Below are 15,416 nucleotides of genomic sequence, written 5' to 3' on the forward strand. Positions count from 1 at the left end.
TAGAGATGGGTAGTATAATCAAATGCCTTTTGTTTCTACTTTTTGGTGTCCGGTGACTGGGATGGGCTTGAGTAGTCTGGTGTCCGAGCCGAACCAAACCAATGCCGATGAAGATCCGAACAGAACGGATTCAAACTTCTCCTAGAATAGTTCATATTTTGGAATATTCAGATCTAAGCTTATTTTCAACTCCTCTCCCAGAATAATTCATATTTCGGAATACTTCGATCTACGCTTATTTTCAACTCCTCAAAGCATTTTTCCTCGTCTCAGGGTGCTAGGTATATGGAATTTCTCTATTAGAACAATGTAGTTACATGTAGCATAACTCTCTGTTAATTTATCAAATGTAGATTCCAACTCTCTAACCAATTTCTTCATGGCTAGTTTCACCAAAAAACACGGCTAGTTTCCATTGAAAAAATAAAACAAAGCGGGTCCCCATGAATTCTTAGGTCTGAGCGCCTCTGATGTAGACTGGCAAATAGAATTCTTAAAGGCACAAATTTTTGTTTCTACTCGTAACATTGTCATGTGGTATTATTGCTCCATATGGTGTCGACGAATTTATACTTTAGGGTGTATGAATTTATACTTTAGGGTGTATTAATAATGAACGTGTTCTCTAGAATGTGCTGAAACTAAAACGGAAGTTTTCAATTGTACCAAAAAGAAAGTTCTTCTGTTCCAGTCTTTTCTATGCATGGTAATTGAAAATCAAAGATGTATCCTTTTATTAGAAAAAAAAATGTAGAAATTGTTTTTATTTGAGTAATTAGACCTGCCATGTCATCATTGTCTTCCATTCCGTCCATTGGACCATGTCACCAATGGGGTGTTAGTTGGATTGGCTCAAGCCTTTGGTGTGCTGGTCCTAGATTCAAGTCTCCATAATACCCGTGTGTGAGTTTTCCCCATCCTCTTCCTAACTTTGGCCAAAAAAGAAAAAGAAAAGATTAGACCTACCATGTCATCGTTGTCTTCCATTCTGTCCAGGGTAATTGAAAATCCAAAATTTAAATTTAAATTAGTTTATTATAGAAAACAGAACATGAACAAATGGTTCTGTTTGAGTGATTTGTACGTCATGGTTGTCACACAAGTTCTAGAGGAAGAAGATACACAAATTAAGATGATGAGATGTGCGCTAGTAATTCCACAATTGCCACACAATTGTTTTCCCCAACCGCTTTTCCCGCGCATTCACTGAAAAACCGTTAACAATCCCCCTCCACCCAAATTTAGCCTATGGTCCTGTCCATTTCTAGTTCTATCTCTCTACTTTCCCACCCGAAAATCCGGTGAGCAACAGGTTTTGATGACTGGTCACCGGGAACGAGCACTGCATCGCCACCGGGCCATCCAACAAAACCGATGCTCTCATTTCCACTCTGATTCTTTTCGGATTTGCCAATTCAAAAAAATTTCTGGCCCCATGGCATCACAATCAACAATTGCAAATTTTTATTTGTAAATTGTTTGAGAGAGATGAGACCGCTCTTTGCACTGTTGGATTATATGGGTACGCTTGGGAACACTTACCATGACGTGGGTTTGAGATTGCAGGAGCTGGTTGTATTATGCTGATGCCTTTTTCTCTGCCTTTTCTTCTCAAGGTACACAGTTCTTTTTCCTGTCACTTTTTTTCTTTTGGTGTTACATTTATTGGGGATCAATTTGGAAAACTAAATTATAATAAAAAATAATATGTTGATGTAGCAACTAGCAGCTGAATATTCTTTGGGCAGAGGAGTTTCCAAATGGTTTTGATAATATATATTTATTCTTTTCTCCTTCTTGTGGTTTCCATGATCAGGAGCTTGTCATATACATTCTTGCTTTCTTTGTATTTGAAGTAGAGAATAAGCACCATTTCTACCAGCAACTTAATTTCCAGCTGAAGGTTTCTGAAGTGCATGTCCTAAAGCACTTGAGCCAACAAAATGGCAACCAAGGTGAAGGGCCTCTTCAAAGGCCTAAGATACATTTCACATATGTTTGGTAAGTGCGATTTCCGTTGATTTTTCCCTAAATTCGAATAATTTTCTTTTTCAAGTTTTACAAGGTCTTGTGGCATAAATTCCAGTTGGGTTTTTCTTTGGTCGGCAAGAACTAATGATCGAAAATTTTGCAGGATTTTGTTTTCTTTCCAATGAGAAATCATGAGCATAAATTTTCTTCTTAGTTTAATCTCTCTTCATTGTGATGTAAATAATATTTATTTTACTAGAGATTGAAAAGAAAGAGCAAATTGATTGACCAAGTGGCACAAATTTTGCAGAAGAGAAAGATGATGAAATACAAATTGGCTTTCCCACAGATGTAAAGCATGTTGCACACATTGGATGGGATGGTCCTTCTGCAAATAGTACGCCGAGCTGGGTAAACCCTCTCTCTCTCTCTCTCTCTCTCTCTCTCTCTCTCTCCATGATACATACAATTGCGACTACATAAAATTTCATCTTGCAGATGAACGACTTCAAATCTTCTCCAGAAGTCTCATCCGCTGGGCAACTGGCTGTTAAAGAATTGTCCTCCCAAGGTTTGCTTATTTTCTAACACAACATATCTTTTCACTGTATGATGTTAACGCTAATAGTTCGTATTAACAGTCTGGCAATATAACATGTCACTTTTAATGTGAAGTTAAAATTGATCATGATCTTTCTGTAGCCTATTTCTTGTTAACTCCTGTTATGTGGAAATGCAATCAACAAAAAATGTGCAACAATTCACATTTGAATGTTGTATGCTTCTCTCTGCAGATATGCATAAACCTGGCCAACAATTGGTGGTGCATCGAAGTGACATTCCAAGGTCAAGGCACCATTCGCCTACAGGTGAACCTGAAAGTTCTCCCACCAAGAAGATCTCTGATGGATCAAAGAAGCATTCTAGGCGCCACCGCTCCAAGGATGGAGTAATGGATTCCCCTTCTCGAGAGGCTAAAGAAGGTAGTAGCCGTCATTCAAGAAGAAGCAGGAATTCTAACAACCTTGGATCTGAATCTCCCTCACAAGATCCACCTGGGATACCAAAACAAAGGAGGAAAAAGGGTTCCTCTGAAAGCGGGTCAGCAAGATCATCAAGAAGGTCATCAAGATCCAAAGGCCAGAATTCTATGACAGATATTTCATTGGAAGATTCAGAGCATGGATCCAAGAGTGGTGAGAGTCCAATGCACCCAGTTTTGGCAGAAGAGAAGGGTTCTGAGGGATTTTCTGGAGGGAATCTTAACTGATGGCAGAAAGGGAGGTCTTAACATAACCCTCTAACTCAAAGTGTGACTTCTGCTGGCTTACTTCATTGATCATTTTTATTTTTCGTCGTCATGTTGATATCTGTGACTTGGAAAGCTCCAAGTGAGATTTGAGAAGTTGGTTTCCAATTTATGCAGTGTCTTACTGCCTAGAATACATAGAAAAGAATTTGATGAGTTGAATCTACAACAGCCTGGTGTTCAGAGAAAGCTTCTTGGTTTTCATGTTGTTTCCAAGCCAAGTATTTATGCCAAATTACTGTTCCAAACTCACATGTGAGGTTCTTCTGCAGCCTAAAGATTTCATTCTGGTGCCAACTCAAAATTCAAATTTTAACAGAGGAAGCAAATAGCCTTATTTATTGGAGTGGGAGATCTCTGACCCAATTTAGGTCAGATACAAATTAAGTCTCTGCAGGACATTCATCTCATTTACCAAAGAACTTTTGAGTGTTTCCATGCCATAATTTTTATGCAATTGTTCATGCAAAAAATGATTTCATGAAGGAATCAAGAATTAAATTCCATCGAATTTCTATCGTTTTAATGAAATGTAATTTTAAGGAATTCAGATTGTTCCCAAAACTTTTGTTCCACGTGAAGCAAAGCATATTCATCACCAAATGAGTTCATCAAACTTTTGTAATATGAAAGATTAAGAAATGCAAACTTAAGATGACTTGCACCCTTTTTCTAAATAAAATCTTTCACTGGGAACCACTATACATCTTCATCAAACCCAAAGGAACGTATCTAACAGCGCCCTTATTACAGAAGTTCAACTCTTGCTTGCATTTCCTCTGGTATCATGAATGATAGTGGAATTTGGTTCACCAAGCCAAGACCATGTGGAGAGTGGAGTCTTTCTCGATGTTGTATCTCGCAAGACGCCATTTATCTTCAAGGCGTTTTCCGGAAAATACAATACTCTGAAAATGAACTGGTACTCTAACCTTACAAAATATCTTGTCCTTCACCTCTCTGACAGTATTCGATCGTGCCACATCAAGCGTAATGGTTTTCCCATTCCATGTCTTAATAAATATCTGAATCCAAGAAGGCAGCACCTCTAAAGTGGAATTTTCTTCAATGTTGTAGAAAGCCAAAGTCTTGCAATCCTGCAGCTCATTTCCTTCATAAATAATTCTACAATCAGCAACAGGACATCCTATAAAGCTCTCAACAATCGCTTTGACATTCCGGAGTGTGTACAAGACCTTAACTTCAACCTTGACAATCTTTCCACTTGGTGTTTTCACAAAAATTGCCATAACATCTCTTGGATTAAAAATCATATAAAGGGTTGATTCTGTCCGTATATCAAGCGAGGCCAATGTCCGATAATCTTGAAGTAGTTTCCCACCATAAACTAAAGTGTACTGGTCTGATTGAGTTCCCTCCTTCAACTGAATCATGGATTTGATGTCATTGATGATATAGTACCCTTTTGCTTCAAATACAATTGTCTTCTGATTTGATGGAATTTTCACATATATTTTCATTCTCATTGAATTCTGATGACATGTATGGTAACTGGGTTCCTTTTGAATTCCTTGATCAGCTGGTATTTGGCCATCGTGAAGCCAATTACTACTATCATCCAAGAGAGGCTCCTGAAGCTTTTCTGAATTGCTTTCCTTCCTGTGTCCTATGGATTTCTTAACCCTCAAAGCTACTTGTTTCAAGACCTTCCACAGTATATTCCTCTGCTACAAAGAAGAAACAAATCTTGTGAAGCTAATTTCAATCATTTGAAGGATACATAAGACATTGTGCGAGAAAACAAAAAAAGGAAGAGATTACTTTAAACTGATCCAATGAAAAATAATATGCTATGTAAATAAAAGGCAATAACAACCTTTTGCTGAGACGAACCAGGGTAACTTGATGGGAGCGTTCGGTATCCCCGGTGTGAGGGTCTACGAAGTCTCAGTGCTTCATCCATTGGAAATTTTCAAGACTAGAGAGTGATTGTTCAGATTGCCAGGTTTTGGCAAAACTTTATATTCCTGATGAAACTCAGAGTTTGAAGACGGCCTTATGTAGAGTTCTTTTCTTTAACTAACACAAATAGAATCCTTTTAATATAAATATCGTATATTGTTTATTGGATAAGTGCTTCTCTGTTGAATAATTGGTCTTTAATAATAATGAAACAATTATTTAGCCTAGGCTCTAGCCAAAGTCTTCAATTTGGTTCAATTTTAATACAAGTTGGTAGGTTCACACAAAGCACGGGTATTGTAAAAGAATTTGGAAAATCAATAGAATAGTATAGTAATAGTCCAAAACTAGACACTGACATTTTAATGGAAGGACAAAAGAAAATCTCTAATAATGTCAACTCTCCTTGTGCTTCAAATAATTTACTGTTGGGGTTCAACCGAGTAAAGAAGAAAGAATTATTGAATCAGGAACTACTGCAAGATTCAAGTATTTCATGTTGCATATAAGAAAATATGACCACGTTGTGCTTATGGCCAAAGTTCTCTCATTTTAGACCTTCGTCGAATTTTCATCCAAATGCGGAACATAAAACTCAGTAAGTCAAAAGTCATTGTTTAAAAAGAAGGAAAATGCAATTGAAGCAGGTTTGTTTTCCTTCTTAAGCCAAGATCCACATGTAGCAACTTGTTCTGTTCAAGCCAACATTGCACATACCAACAGTGAGCTCTGCACAGTTGTACCCTATTCTAAGTACATTGCATTTCAAATTAATATTTTCTACATAACCTCACCTGTGCCAAAATATTGTTGCTGCTGCTAATCTGCAGAAGATAGCCAACCACGCTAGCCTACGACCCTCTAGACAACGTTTGTTGACAGAACCAAAATAAGGGTGGAGTCCTTCTGTATGTTGTAGCTTGCTAGATCCCGACCATTAATAAGAAATTTCCCACCAAACAAAAGCCTACAATAATAATAAGGCTTCATAGACACTTCAAGCTTGCGAAAAACCTTGACCTTCACATCTTCGACAACATCAGACTGCTTCACATCAATAGTTAGGCTTCTGCCATCAAAAACTTTAACAAATATCTGAAACAAACGAGGTGACATCTCCAATACGTATTCATCCCTGATGTCATAAAAAGCCAATGTCTTGAGATCCTCAAGCTGATTTCCGGCATAGATCAGATTCTGATAACTGACTGAGACACCTAAAGTGTTCCCAACTATGTTTTTGACATCATTGACAGTGAACAGTGCTCTAACCTTGAGTTTAACAGTCTTGCCTGATGGTGATTTCACAGATATTGAAAGGACATCTTTAGGAGCAGAAATCATTTGCAGGGTTGACATGTTATTGATACCTAAGGAGGTCAGAGTGCTGTCCTCTTCAAGTAATTCTCCATCATAGAAAAGAGTAAACTGATCCGATGGAATAATCTTCTTGGCCTGAATCATGACCTTGATGTTTCGGATGGTGTCATGAGCTTTTGCTTCAATCTCAATGGTGCAATGACTTGATGGTAGTTTGACAAATAATTTGATCCCAACAGTATTCTGGAGAACAAGATGAACAGTGGAGTCCCTCTGAACTCCACAGTCGACTAGACTTTGGCAGTCCACGAGCATATCACCACCCAAGAACAGCTCCTGATGATTTTCTGGAAATCCATACTTCTCACAGAACAGTGCTTTAAGATCTTTTATTGTCTCAGATCTCTTGACCGTTAAGGCCACAGTTCTCGTAATCTTCAAAAAAATATTAATCTGATACACCAAAACAATACTATAACAAAGACCAAACCGAAAACGTTAATTTGCAATATTTTTACAACCAGAACAATTGTTCCCATTATCCATATCAGGTTGGGCCATCAATGATATACTAGTAAAGAAAAAGGAAAAGCAGCAATATGTCACACCACGCAGCAATGAATGAGCTTACAAAAGATTCTAACACCAACTGTGGCCCATGTTCCAGGGAGGAGACTCTAGGATATAGACATCCATAATAAGGCCTAACGTCTAATACAAAATTACAATTCTTCCTTGAGCGTCTAACTCTAATATCTGATTAATAAAAACTCTATACATATTATTTTCAAGGACAGTAGGAGGGCATAACAGAAATATATAGATCATACAGTCTACAATTCACATTAAGGATTACTTGGCACACAGAATATGTTAATGACTAGGCCACTGGTAACATTATACACATTCCAACAGCAAATGGAATGCAGGGGAGCCTAATGCCACAAAAGAGAAACCAGATTTGAGGAGATAATCAAGCTATCTAGCCTAAAAGAAACACTACCGGAGATTTAAAAGCTAAAAAAAAAAACCTCCAACAGGCAACCACAGCACACAGTTACTACCAATGCAAAATTTCTTAGAGTGAACATTTGGAGTCTCCAACCATAGACTAAATTCAAAAGGCAAAGTTGGTTGAAAAATAGAATACTCATGAAGTTGCTATTTTGGAGATCCAATTATAAGGTTGTGGTTGAAGTTCAGAATTTCTGGAAATACATAATGATAGTGAAAAGTTCAAAGTTTTTTCATAGGAAACAAAATATTACATAGATTGTAACTTCTTTTTGTAGGAAACAAAAATATTAGTGAAAGATTCGATCTTGAATCTCTTAAGATATAAAGAATGTGTTATAACAACATTTTCTACTTCGTTTTCTGTTTTTCTCTATTTTATGGTAAAACCAATCACAACGAAACCAGAGACTCAGTGATCAGTATCAAATCATTAACATACAGTACACAAAATGAAGAGGAAACAAAATAGTATATAAAGAAAAGATGAAAGGTTGAAAATCGTTAACGACCTCTTCTTCTGGGCTTGAACTGGACTGCTGGTGTTGAGTAGAAGAAAGTACTGTTGCAATCCGACTACTGCTGGCTGCCAATGCCATGACTGTCAAACCGTACTGTCTCTGTTTTTTTTTTTAACCAAGGTGGTAGAGAACGAGAGAAATTTGACAGACCTCTCTGTATTGTTTGAACTCTGGAATGAGTGATGCTCCTTAATGGGTCATTTATTTATAAATATATTTTTTTTAAAAGGGAAACGAAAAGTCTAAAGAGAATTAAGGTCATTTTTTGAAGGGCCCCCTACTACAGTCTTCATTCGCTGGGTAGACCCTCTTCCCGTTGCTTGCGGTTATTCCATTGATTTTTTCTTTTTCAACTCCAGCAGATACATTCACCAATGAACTACGAATATAGTGAGCATCTCTAAGGAGTATGTAAATAAGGCACAAAATATACTATAACAACTTAGGTGGCATATTGCTTACCCATTTGCCTCATGAAAAAAGTTGGTCAATAGGATGGCAATTTTCTTTGGTGGTAAAAGTTTGCTGGAATTCGACCCTAATTGGTCGGGTATGAAGGATGAAAATCAGGTATGGAGATTGATACGGGGAATTTTACAGGTATGGTCTTCGGAGAGGGGCGGGGATAGTATTTTGAATCCGCAACCCAAACCCACCTTGTTTAGAATATATATAATTTTATTTGAGGGACACCCTTTAAGGTCCCCTATGAATTTTTTTTCAATGATCCAGACCATATATTTTTTTTATTAAGTTTAAATTCATAGATCATCATTGCAAAAAATTAGACAAATCGGAAACCGTTTCAATATCCAATTGTGTCCTACAAAATCAATGAACACGGTGCTTCAAGAAAGTACTAAAATTTCAATAATTCTATTGAGTGGTCAAATGATATCAAATTCAAGTGCTTTTTTGTAAAGATGATCTTTGAATAAGTATCTACAAAATAAACGGTTTGGATTAGTGAAATACAATACGGAAATGGGCTCTACAAGGGTGTCAGGGATCCCTAAATGGAAGCTCTCTCTCTCTCTCTCTCTCTCTCTCTCTCTCTCTCTATATATATATATATATATATATATATATATATTATTAAAGTGATTGTGCAGACCAAGTTTTATATTTTCTATTATTATATTATATATTTATACGAATATTAAGCCACACTACTTATATTATACATATTAAGTTAAACTCCTGCCAATAAACATTCTTATATTGTCTTATAAGTTATAAGTATACATTTTTGTTGATTTTTTCTTCCATAATGGTGAGGGTCGGGGAACCCGTTCCTCAATGAAGACGGGGTTGAGGAATTCCCGATATGAATATTGTGGGTATGAAGGCGGGGATGAGGATGAGAATGGCATACCCACCCCCAATTTTACCCATTGTTAGTGCCACTCCAAGGGACTAGACAATGTAATTGTACAAACTATTATTATATTATGAACTTTTATCTTTTACATTTATTATTATATTTTATAGAAAGTATAAATGAGTGCAGATGATATTTTATCATAAAAAGCAAGTGGCGCCCAATATACCTATTCATTTTGAAGTAGTTCACTTTGCCTTGTTGGGGAGAGTATGTATATTTTACCTACCTATTTACCTATTCCCTTGGAGCCTGAAAATGCTGATGTTTCAAGGCAAATAAAGTTTGCCTACTCTTTTGCCTCATCCCTTAGAGATGCTCATACATGTTACATTCCATTTGAATTGCGTTTACATGTGTTTGCATAGTTAATTTCCAATTGCTTTGTATTTACCCGTATTTTCTCTAAAAACAGACCGGCCCCGCACTGCTCTTCTTCTTTCTTCCTTTTTTTTCTCCTCTTCTTCCTCTTTCTCCCCTCTTATTTTTCCTCTCTTTCTTCTCTCCAATCTTTAATCAAACGGTGCTTTTACTATCATAGCATCTGCCTCTTCATCTTTTCAGCTCTACCAAAGGCAACGAGATCAATGATTGAAAAGTTTTACTTCCAAGCCGCTGGTCACTTGTCATGGACTCAAAAGATTCTCAACCTTCCTTGACAAGTTTCGATAAAAGACAAAAACAAAAACAAAACCTTCCTTGACAAGGGAGCCCTCTTCACTACATGCGGTTAAGTATAGGAATGGGATTGAATCGTCCTTGTAAAGAAAGGCTTCGATTAAGAAGACTAGCGCTCTTCGGTGCCTATGAGACGTTTTTTTCAAAAAAAATTAAATTTATTTTAGAATTAAAAAAGATAATGGGTAGTTGTGTTCCATAAAAATATGATCAATTATCTGATTTTTTTTTTTTTTAATTTTAATTTTTTTAATATGAAACAGTGAATTTACCATATTATACTCATTTAATTAATAATTTCAATTCTTGATGTTTGCATTAACCAAATACATTTTCTGATATTTTAAATGTTTTACCATTATCTGTCTTTTACTTTATATATATAGATAACACACTGCATTGCACGTGAGAATCACATGAAATCTTTAACCCAAAGCGAGCCTTCGGAAAATGTTAGGATCCTTGACTAATGGGCCTATTCATAACAGCCCATAGACGCGTGTAATGTTCTCTTACCGTTGATGGACTCGCACTCGGTGCATTTAGTTTGAGGCCTTTGGCCATTTTGGGGAATGAATGAAAGAATTGTTACTTTAGTCTCTCTTCCTCCTCTTTTTTCTTACTTTCCACTGTTTGGTACCTATCAGAAAGCACTATCAATTGGATGTTTACTCCAACAGGAACACTATTTCAAGCAAAGATCAGAAATTTGAGACAGTCTTCATAAATTTAAAATGCAGTTGGTTTTAATACAATTTTCATTTACAAGAAGAAATATGAAAGAAAAAGAAATTAGAGGGACACAAACATGATGAGGCACAATCAAAAGAAACATATTTATATACAAAAGTTGCACAATTTAAGTTTGATCCTACTTTTGGGCTTGAACATTGCACATACCTACAGTGAGCTCTGCACAGTTGTACCCTATTCTAGGTACATTACATTTGAAATTAATCTGTCCTAGATAATCTCACATGTGACTCATTCTTTCTCTAACCTTACCTGTGCCAAAATATTGTTGCTGCTTCTAATCTGCAAAAGATAGCTAACCACGCTAGCCTACGACCCTCTGAAAACGTTTGTTGACATAACGAAACTAAGGGTGGAGTCCTTCTGTATGTTGTAGCTTGCTAGATCCTGACCATTACGAAGATGTTTCCCACCAAACAAAAGCCTACAACAATAGTAAGGCTTCATAGACACTTTAAGCTTGCGAAAAACCTTGACCTTCACATCTTCGACAACATCAGACTGCTTCACATCAATAGTTAGGGTTCTCCCATCAAAAACTTTAACAAATATCGGAAACAAACGAGGTGACATCTCCAATACGTATTCATCCCTGATGTCATAAAAAGCCAATGTCTTGAGATCCTCAAGCTGATTTCTGGCATAGATCAGATTCTGATAACTGACTGAGACACCTAAAGTGTTCCCAACTATGTTTTTGACATCATTGACAGTGAACAAGGCTCTAACCTTGAGTTTCACAGTCTCTCTTGATGATGCTTTCACAGATATTGAAAGAGTGTCTTTAGGAGCATAAATCATTTGCAGGGTTGACTCGCTCTTGATACCTAATGAGGCCAGTGTGCTGTCCTCTTCAAGCAATTCTCCACCATAGACAAGAGTGAACTGATCCGATGGAATCATCTCCTTGGCCTGAATCATGGCCTTGATGTTTCGGATGGTATCATGAGCCTTTGCTTCAATCTCAATGGTGCCCTGACTTGATGGTAATTTGAAAAATAATTTGATTCCGACAGTATTCTGGAGAACAAGATGAACAGTTGAGTCCCTCTGAACTCCACAGTCAACTAGACTTTGGTAGTCCATGAGCATATCACCACCCAAGAAGAGCTCCTGATGATTTTCAGCAAATCCATACTTCTCACATAACAGTGCTTTAAGATCTTTTATCGTCTCAGAGCTTTTGACTGTTAAGGCCACAGTTCTCATAATCTTCAAGAAAACATTAATCTGCAACAAATAAAAAGATATATGTACTTAACCCAAACAAAACTATAACAAAGGCTGAACCGAAAACCTGCTTAATTTACAATAATTTTACAACCAGAACAATTGTTCCCATATCTGGTTGACTAGAAAAGAAAAAGGAAAAGCAATCTATGCTTCACGCCAAGCATCAAGAATCAATGAATGAGCTTATAAATGATTCTAACACTAACTGTGGCCATGTTCCAAGGAGAAAAATCTAGGATATAGACATCCATGATAAGGCCTAACGTCTAATACAAAATTACAATTCTTCCTTAAAGAGTCTAACTCTAATATCCTATAAATAAAAAGTCTATTTATATTATTTTTCAAGGACAGTAGGAGGGCATAAAATAAATACACAGATCATGCAGTCTGCAATCCACATTAAGGAGTACTTGGCACACAAAATATGATCCATAGGTAAAAGAAATGACTAGGCCATTGGTCTCATTAGACACATTCCAACAGCAAATTTAATGCAGGGGAGGCTAATACCACAAAAGCGAAACCAAATGAGATAAGCCCTCCTTTTCTTTGAGGAGATAATCAAGCTTTCTAGCACAATAGAAATTCTACCAGGGATTTAAAAGCTCAGAGACAACTCCAACAGGCAACACAGCACACAATTACACCAATGCAAAATTTCTTAGAGTGAACAGTTTGGAGTCTCCAACCCTAGACTAAATTTCAAAGGAAAGCTATTACATTTTTCTTTGTTACCATTTTATAACAGAAAAAGACAAATTGGTTGAAAAATAAAATACTCATAAAGTTGCTATTTTGGAGATCAAATGATAAGGCTATGGTTGAAGTTCAGAATTCCTGGAGATACGTAATATAAATGAAAGGTTCTAAATTTTTAATAGGAAACTAAAATATAAAGAATGTGTTAAACAACCACTGAAATATTATGGACTTGACTGAGCATACTAGTGAAATGCTTACCAACTCCCAGAGAGACATAACATGAAAATGAAAATGTAGTTTGACACTCAAAATAAAGTGAAAATGAAGAACACATAACCACATTTTCTACTATGTTTTATGGGAAACTAATCACAAGGAAACCAGAGACTCAGTGATCAGTATCAAAACACTAATATACACAAAATGAAGAGAAAACTAAATTATATATAAAGAAAAGAACAAAAGATGAAAGATTGAAAATTGTTAACCTCTTCTTCTTCGTTTGGACTGGACTGGTGGTGTTGAGTAGAAGTAAGTACTGTTTCCATCCGGCTACTCCTCGCTGCCATGACTGTCAAATCCCCTGCTCTTTTAATTTTTTTTTTGGTTTGAAACCCTAACTCTAAAACCAAACAAAGAACCAAGGTGGTAGAGAAAGAGAGAACTTTGACAGATCTCTATTGTTTGGAGTTGATGTTTTTTAATGGGTTATTTATTATCTCATAATTCTCTTTACATTTTCGTTTTTTTAAGGGTTTACTAGTGAAATACCCCCTGAATTTGTACTTTGCTTTCAATTAGCCCCCTATCCTTTTTTTTTTAGAAAATTAAGGATATGAACTTCTTTTTTTCGCCAATTCCCCCTTGCCATCTAAATCATCAACATTTCATCCAATTTTAGGGTTATTTTAACATACAAAATTACTATTTTACCCTCATATTTAACGGCAAATTGGATGAAATGTTGCGAATTTGGACGACAGGGGGGAAATTGGGGAAAAAAAAGTTCATATCCTTAATTTTCTAAAAAAAAAGGATAGGGGGTTAATTGAAAATATGGTACAAGTTCAGGGGGCAAATCACTAGTATACCCTTTTTTTAATATGCGGATTTACACTTTTCGTTTCCTTCTTGTCTTATTATAATTTTTGGATTTATTGTAGATGTCCCTTGCTTTTATTTATTTATTTTTATATTAATGACATGTGTTCTTATCATAATATGGTACACCTCATCATCATTCTCAACACTTTGATGTTCATGAATATAACCATAATTAACTATTTGCTTTGTATTTGTATAACTATGGTTATACCCCTGGATTAAAGGGGTAATGGTACACGTGTCAACTTGTCAAGTGTTAAGAAAGTTATTGAGAAATGTGATGATTATACATCTTGGGTTAAAATAGAATTATTTGTTCGTTTGTTTTGTCATACAAACAACAATCCATGCTCCAACAAAAACAAAATATTATTAGCCCACCCCTATGTAAATTCTTGGTTCCACCTTGGGAACCACGTAAGTCCAACATATTAAAATATGAGAACTATGAGAGAATATTTGTTTGTAGGAATTTTCTGTATATTCCTCTCATTATAGGAGATCATATTTATAATACAATTATTGGCGCTAAATCTGAACAGATAGAGATGAGTGCAACTTACAAGTGATGAGGACGATCTAGCAGATCGATTGAGTGATAGATGCAGATTCTTCTTGTCCTTGGATGCAGATGTTGGTTTTAAAACATTTTTAAGAAGTTCATTTGAATATTAAACATGCATTTAATCAAATTAATCGCAGCGGAAGAATATGGTGGTTGTTTAAATTCAAAAACAAAACTTCTTCCAAGTATCTTAAGCCATGAACATTGATATGTTTTTCATAAATGAAAATTCAAGAGAAAGGATAAGATCTAATTACCCTTGAAGCAATTATATGAACCAAGTTGTGTTTTGGTCTTCTCTTGATGATTTTCCTTTGTTGATCTCCTCTTGATCTTTCTCCTCCTTGTGAGCCACAAAAGTATATGGCCTCTAAGTCTCCACACCAATGAAACCTTGAGATGAGAAGAGGTATCTTGAGAATACAAGGATGCTAGTACAAGATTCTCAAGATTGGTTTCAATCTAAACCCCTTTGAAAGAAGATTGTGTTTCACTCTTGAAAAACTCACAACTATCTCTCTTTGATCTCCCAAACCTCTTTGGTTGATGTTGGATTGTGTTTGTGTGTCAAATGAGCTTATGGAAACAATTCCCATACACATGCACTTAACCATTTTCGGCCAAACCCCATTGGGCTTCCAAAATTGGGCTTTATGACACTTAAACCATAATATTTAGGTGTCTTAAGCCCTTGGGCTTGATACCCAACCATTTGGGCTTCCCTCTAACTATTATCGAGGCCCAAATATATTTTTACACGTAGTAAATCATCCACATCAAATCAATCAAATTGATTTCCTCATTCTCATTTGTATTACTCAAAGTTAACCATTTAAGGTGTGCGATCCATTAGGTTCTAATTTAGCAAGGCAGTGGGAAAACATTAGAACTCTTTCTAACCAACTGGAATTAAAACCCCTTTTTAATTCTTCCTTTATT

At 36.1% G+C, this 15,416-nt stretch overlaps 4 protein-coding genes across 4 annotated transcripts; 1 reads left to right on the top strand and 3 right to left on the bottom strand.

Annotated features, from left to right (window-relative positions):
- Positions 1-22: 22 nt before the first annotated feature.
- Positions 23-3,626, top strand: RIC5 (ROP-interactive CRIB motif-containing protein 5). The gene is made up of 5 exons (XM_021948965.2): positions 23-1,616; positions 1,817-2,001; positions 2,282-2,382; positions 2,470-2,542; positions 2,766-3,626. Exons 2-5 carry the CDS (start codon positions 1,944-1,946, stop codon positions 3,239-3,241), a joined length of 708 nt encoding a protein of 235 aa, XP_021804657.1. The 5' UTR covers positions 23-1,616; positions 1,817-1,943; the 3' UTR covers positions 3,242-3,626.
- Positions 3,627-3,671: 45 nt separating this feature from the next.
- On the bottom strand, positions 3,672-5,257 carry LOC110748974 (polyubiquitin-like). The gene is made up of 2 exons (XM_021948964.2): positions 5,118-5,257; positions 3,672-4,965 (listed from the first exon to the last, which is right to left on the bottom strand). Exons 1-2 carry the CDS (start codon positions 5,202-5,204, stop codon positions 4,090-4,092), a joined length of 963 nt encoding a protein of 320 aa, XP_021804656.1. The 5' UTR covers positions 5,205-5,257; the 3' UTR covers positions 3,672-4,089.
- Positions 5,258-5,802: 545 nt separating this feature from the next.
- Positions 5,803-8,249, bottom strand: LOC110748952 (polyubiquitin-like). The gene is made up of 2 exons (XM_021948932.2): positions 8,050-8,249; positions 5,803-6,976 (listed from the first exon to the last, which is right to left on the bottom strand). Exons 1-2 carry the CDS (start codon positions 8,134-8,136, stop codon positions 6,065-6,067), a joined length of 999 nt encoding a protein of 332 aa, XP_021804624.1. The 5' UTR covers positions 8,137-8,249; the 3' UTR covers positions 5,803-6,064.
- A 2,692-nt stretch (positions 8,250-10,941) lies between these two features.
- Positions 10,942-13,503, bottom strand: LOC110748948 (polyubiquitin-like). The gene is made up of 2 exons (XM_021948929.2): positions 13,297-13,503; positions 10,942-12,100 (listed from the first exon to the last, which is right to left on the bottom strand). Exons 1-2 carry the CDS (start codon positions 13,375-13,377, stop codon positions 11,180-11,182), a joined length of 1,002 nt encoding a protein of 333 aa, XP_021804621.1. The 5' UTR covers positions 13,378-13,503; the 3' UTR covers positions 10,942-11,179.
- Positions 13,504-15,416: the final 1,913 nt, after the last annotated feature.

Source organism: Prunus avium, chromosome 1 (assembly GCF_965620075.1).
Source record: "Prunus avium chromosome 1, drPruAviu1.hap1.1, whole genome shotgun sequence".
NCBI classification, from domain to species: domain Eukaryota; kingdom Viridiplantae; phylum Streptophyta; class Magnoliopsida; order Rosales; family Rosaceae; genus Prunus; species Prunus avium.

Bases quoted from the DNA above. Each gene is read 5' to 3' on its own strand.
- LOC110748948 (XM_021948929.2), bottom strand. From the start codon at position 13,377: ATGGCAGCGAGGAGTAGCCGGATGGAAACAGTACTTACTTCTACTCAA. The intron at 12,101-13,296 runs GTTAACAATTTT...TATTTGTTGCAG, and splicing joins GTCCAAACGAAGAAGAAGAG to ATTAATGTTTTCTTGAAGAT.
- LOC110748952 (XM_021948932.2), bottom strand. From the start codon at position 8,136: ATGGCATTGGCAGCCAGCAGTAGTCGGATTGCAACAGTACTTTCTTCT. The intron at 6,977-8,049 runs GTCGTTAACGAT...TTGGTGTATCAG, and splicing joins GTTCAAGCCCAGAAGAAGAG to ATTAATATTTTTTTGAAGAT.
- LOC110748974 (XM_021948964.2), bottom strand. From the start codon at position 5,204: ATGGATGAAGCACTGAGACTTCGTAGACCCTCACACCGGGGATACCGA. The intron at 4,966-5,117 runs GTTGTTATTGCC...TCTTTGTAGCAG, and splicing joins CTGGTTCGTCTCAGCAAAAG to AGGAATATACTGTGGAAGGT.
- RIC5 (XM_021948965.2), top strand. From the start codon at position 1,944: ATGGCAACCAAGGTGAAGGGCCTCTTCAAAGGCCTAAGATACATTTCA. The intron at 2,383-2,469 runs GTAAACCCTCTC...TTCATCTTGCAG, and splicing joins CAAATAGTACGCCGAGCTGG to ATGAACGACTTCAAATCTTC. The intron at 2,543-2,765 runs GTTTGCTTATTT...TTCTCTCTGCAG, and splicing joins TAAAGAATTGTCCTCCCAAG to ATATGCATAAACCTGGCCAA.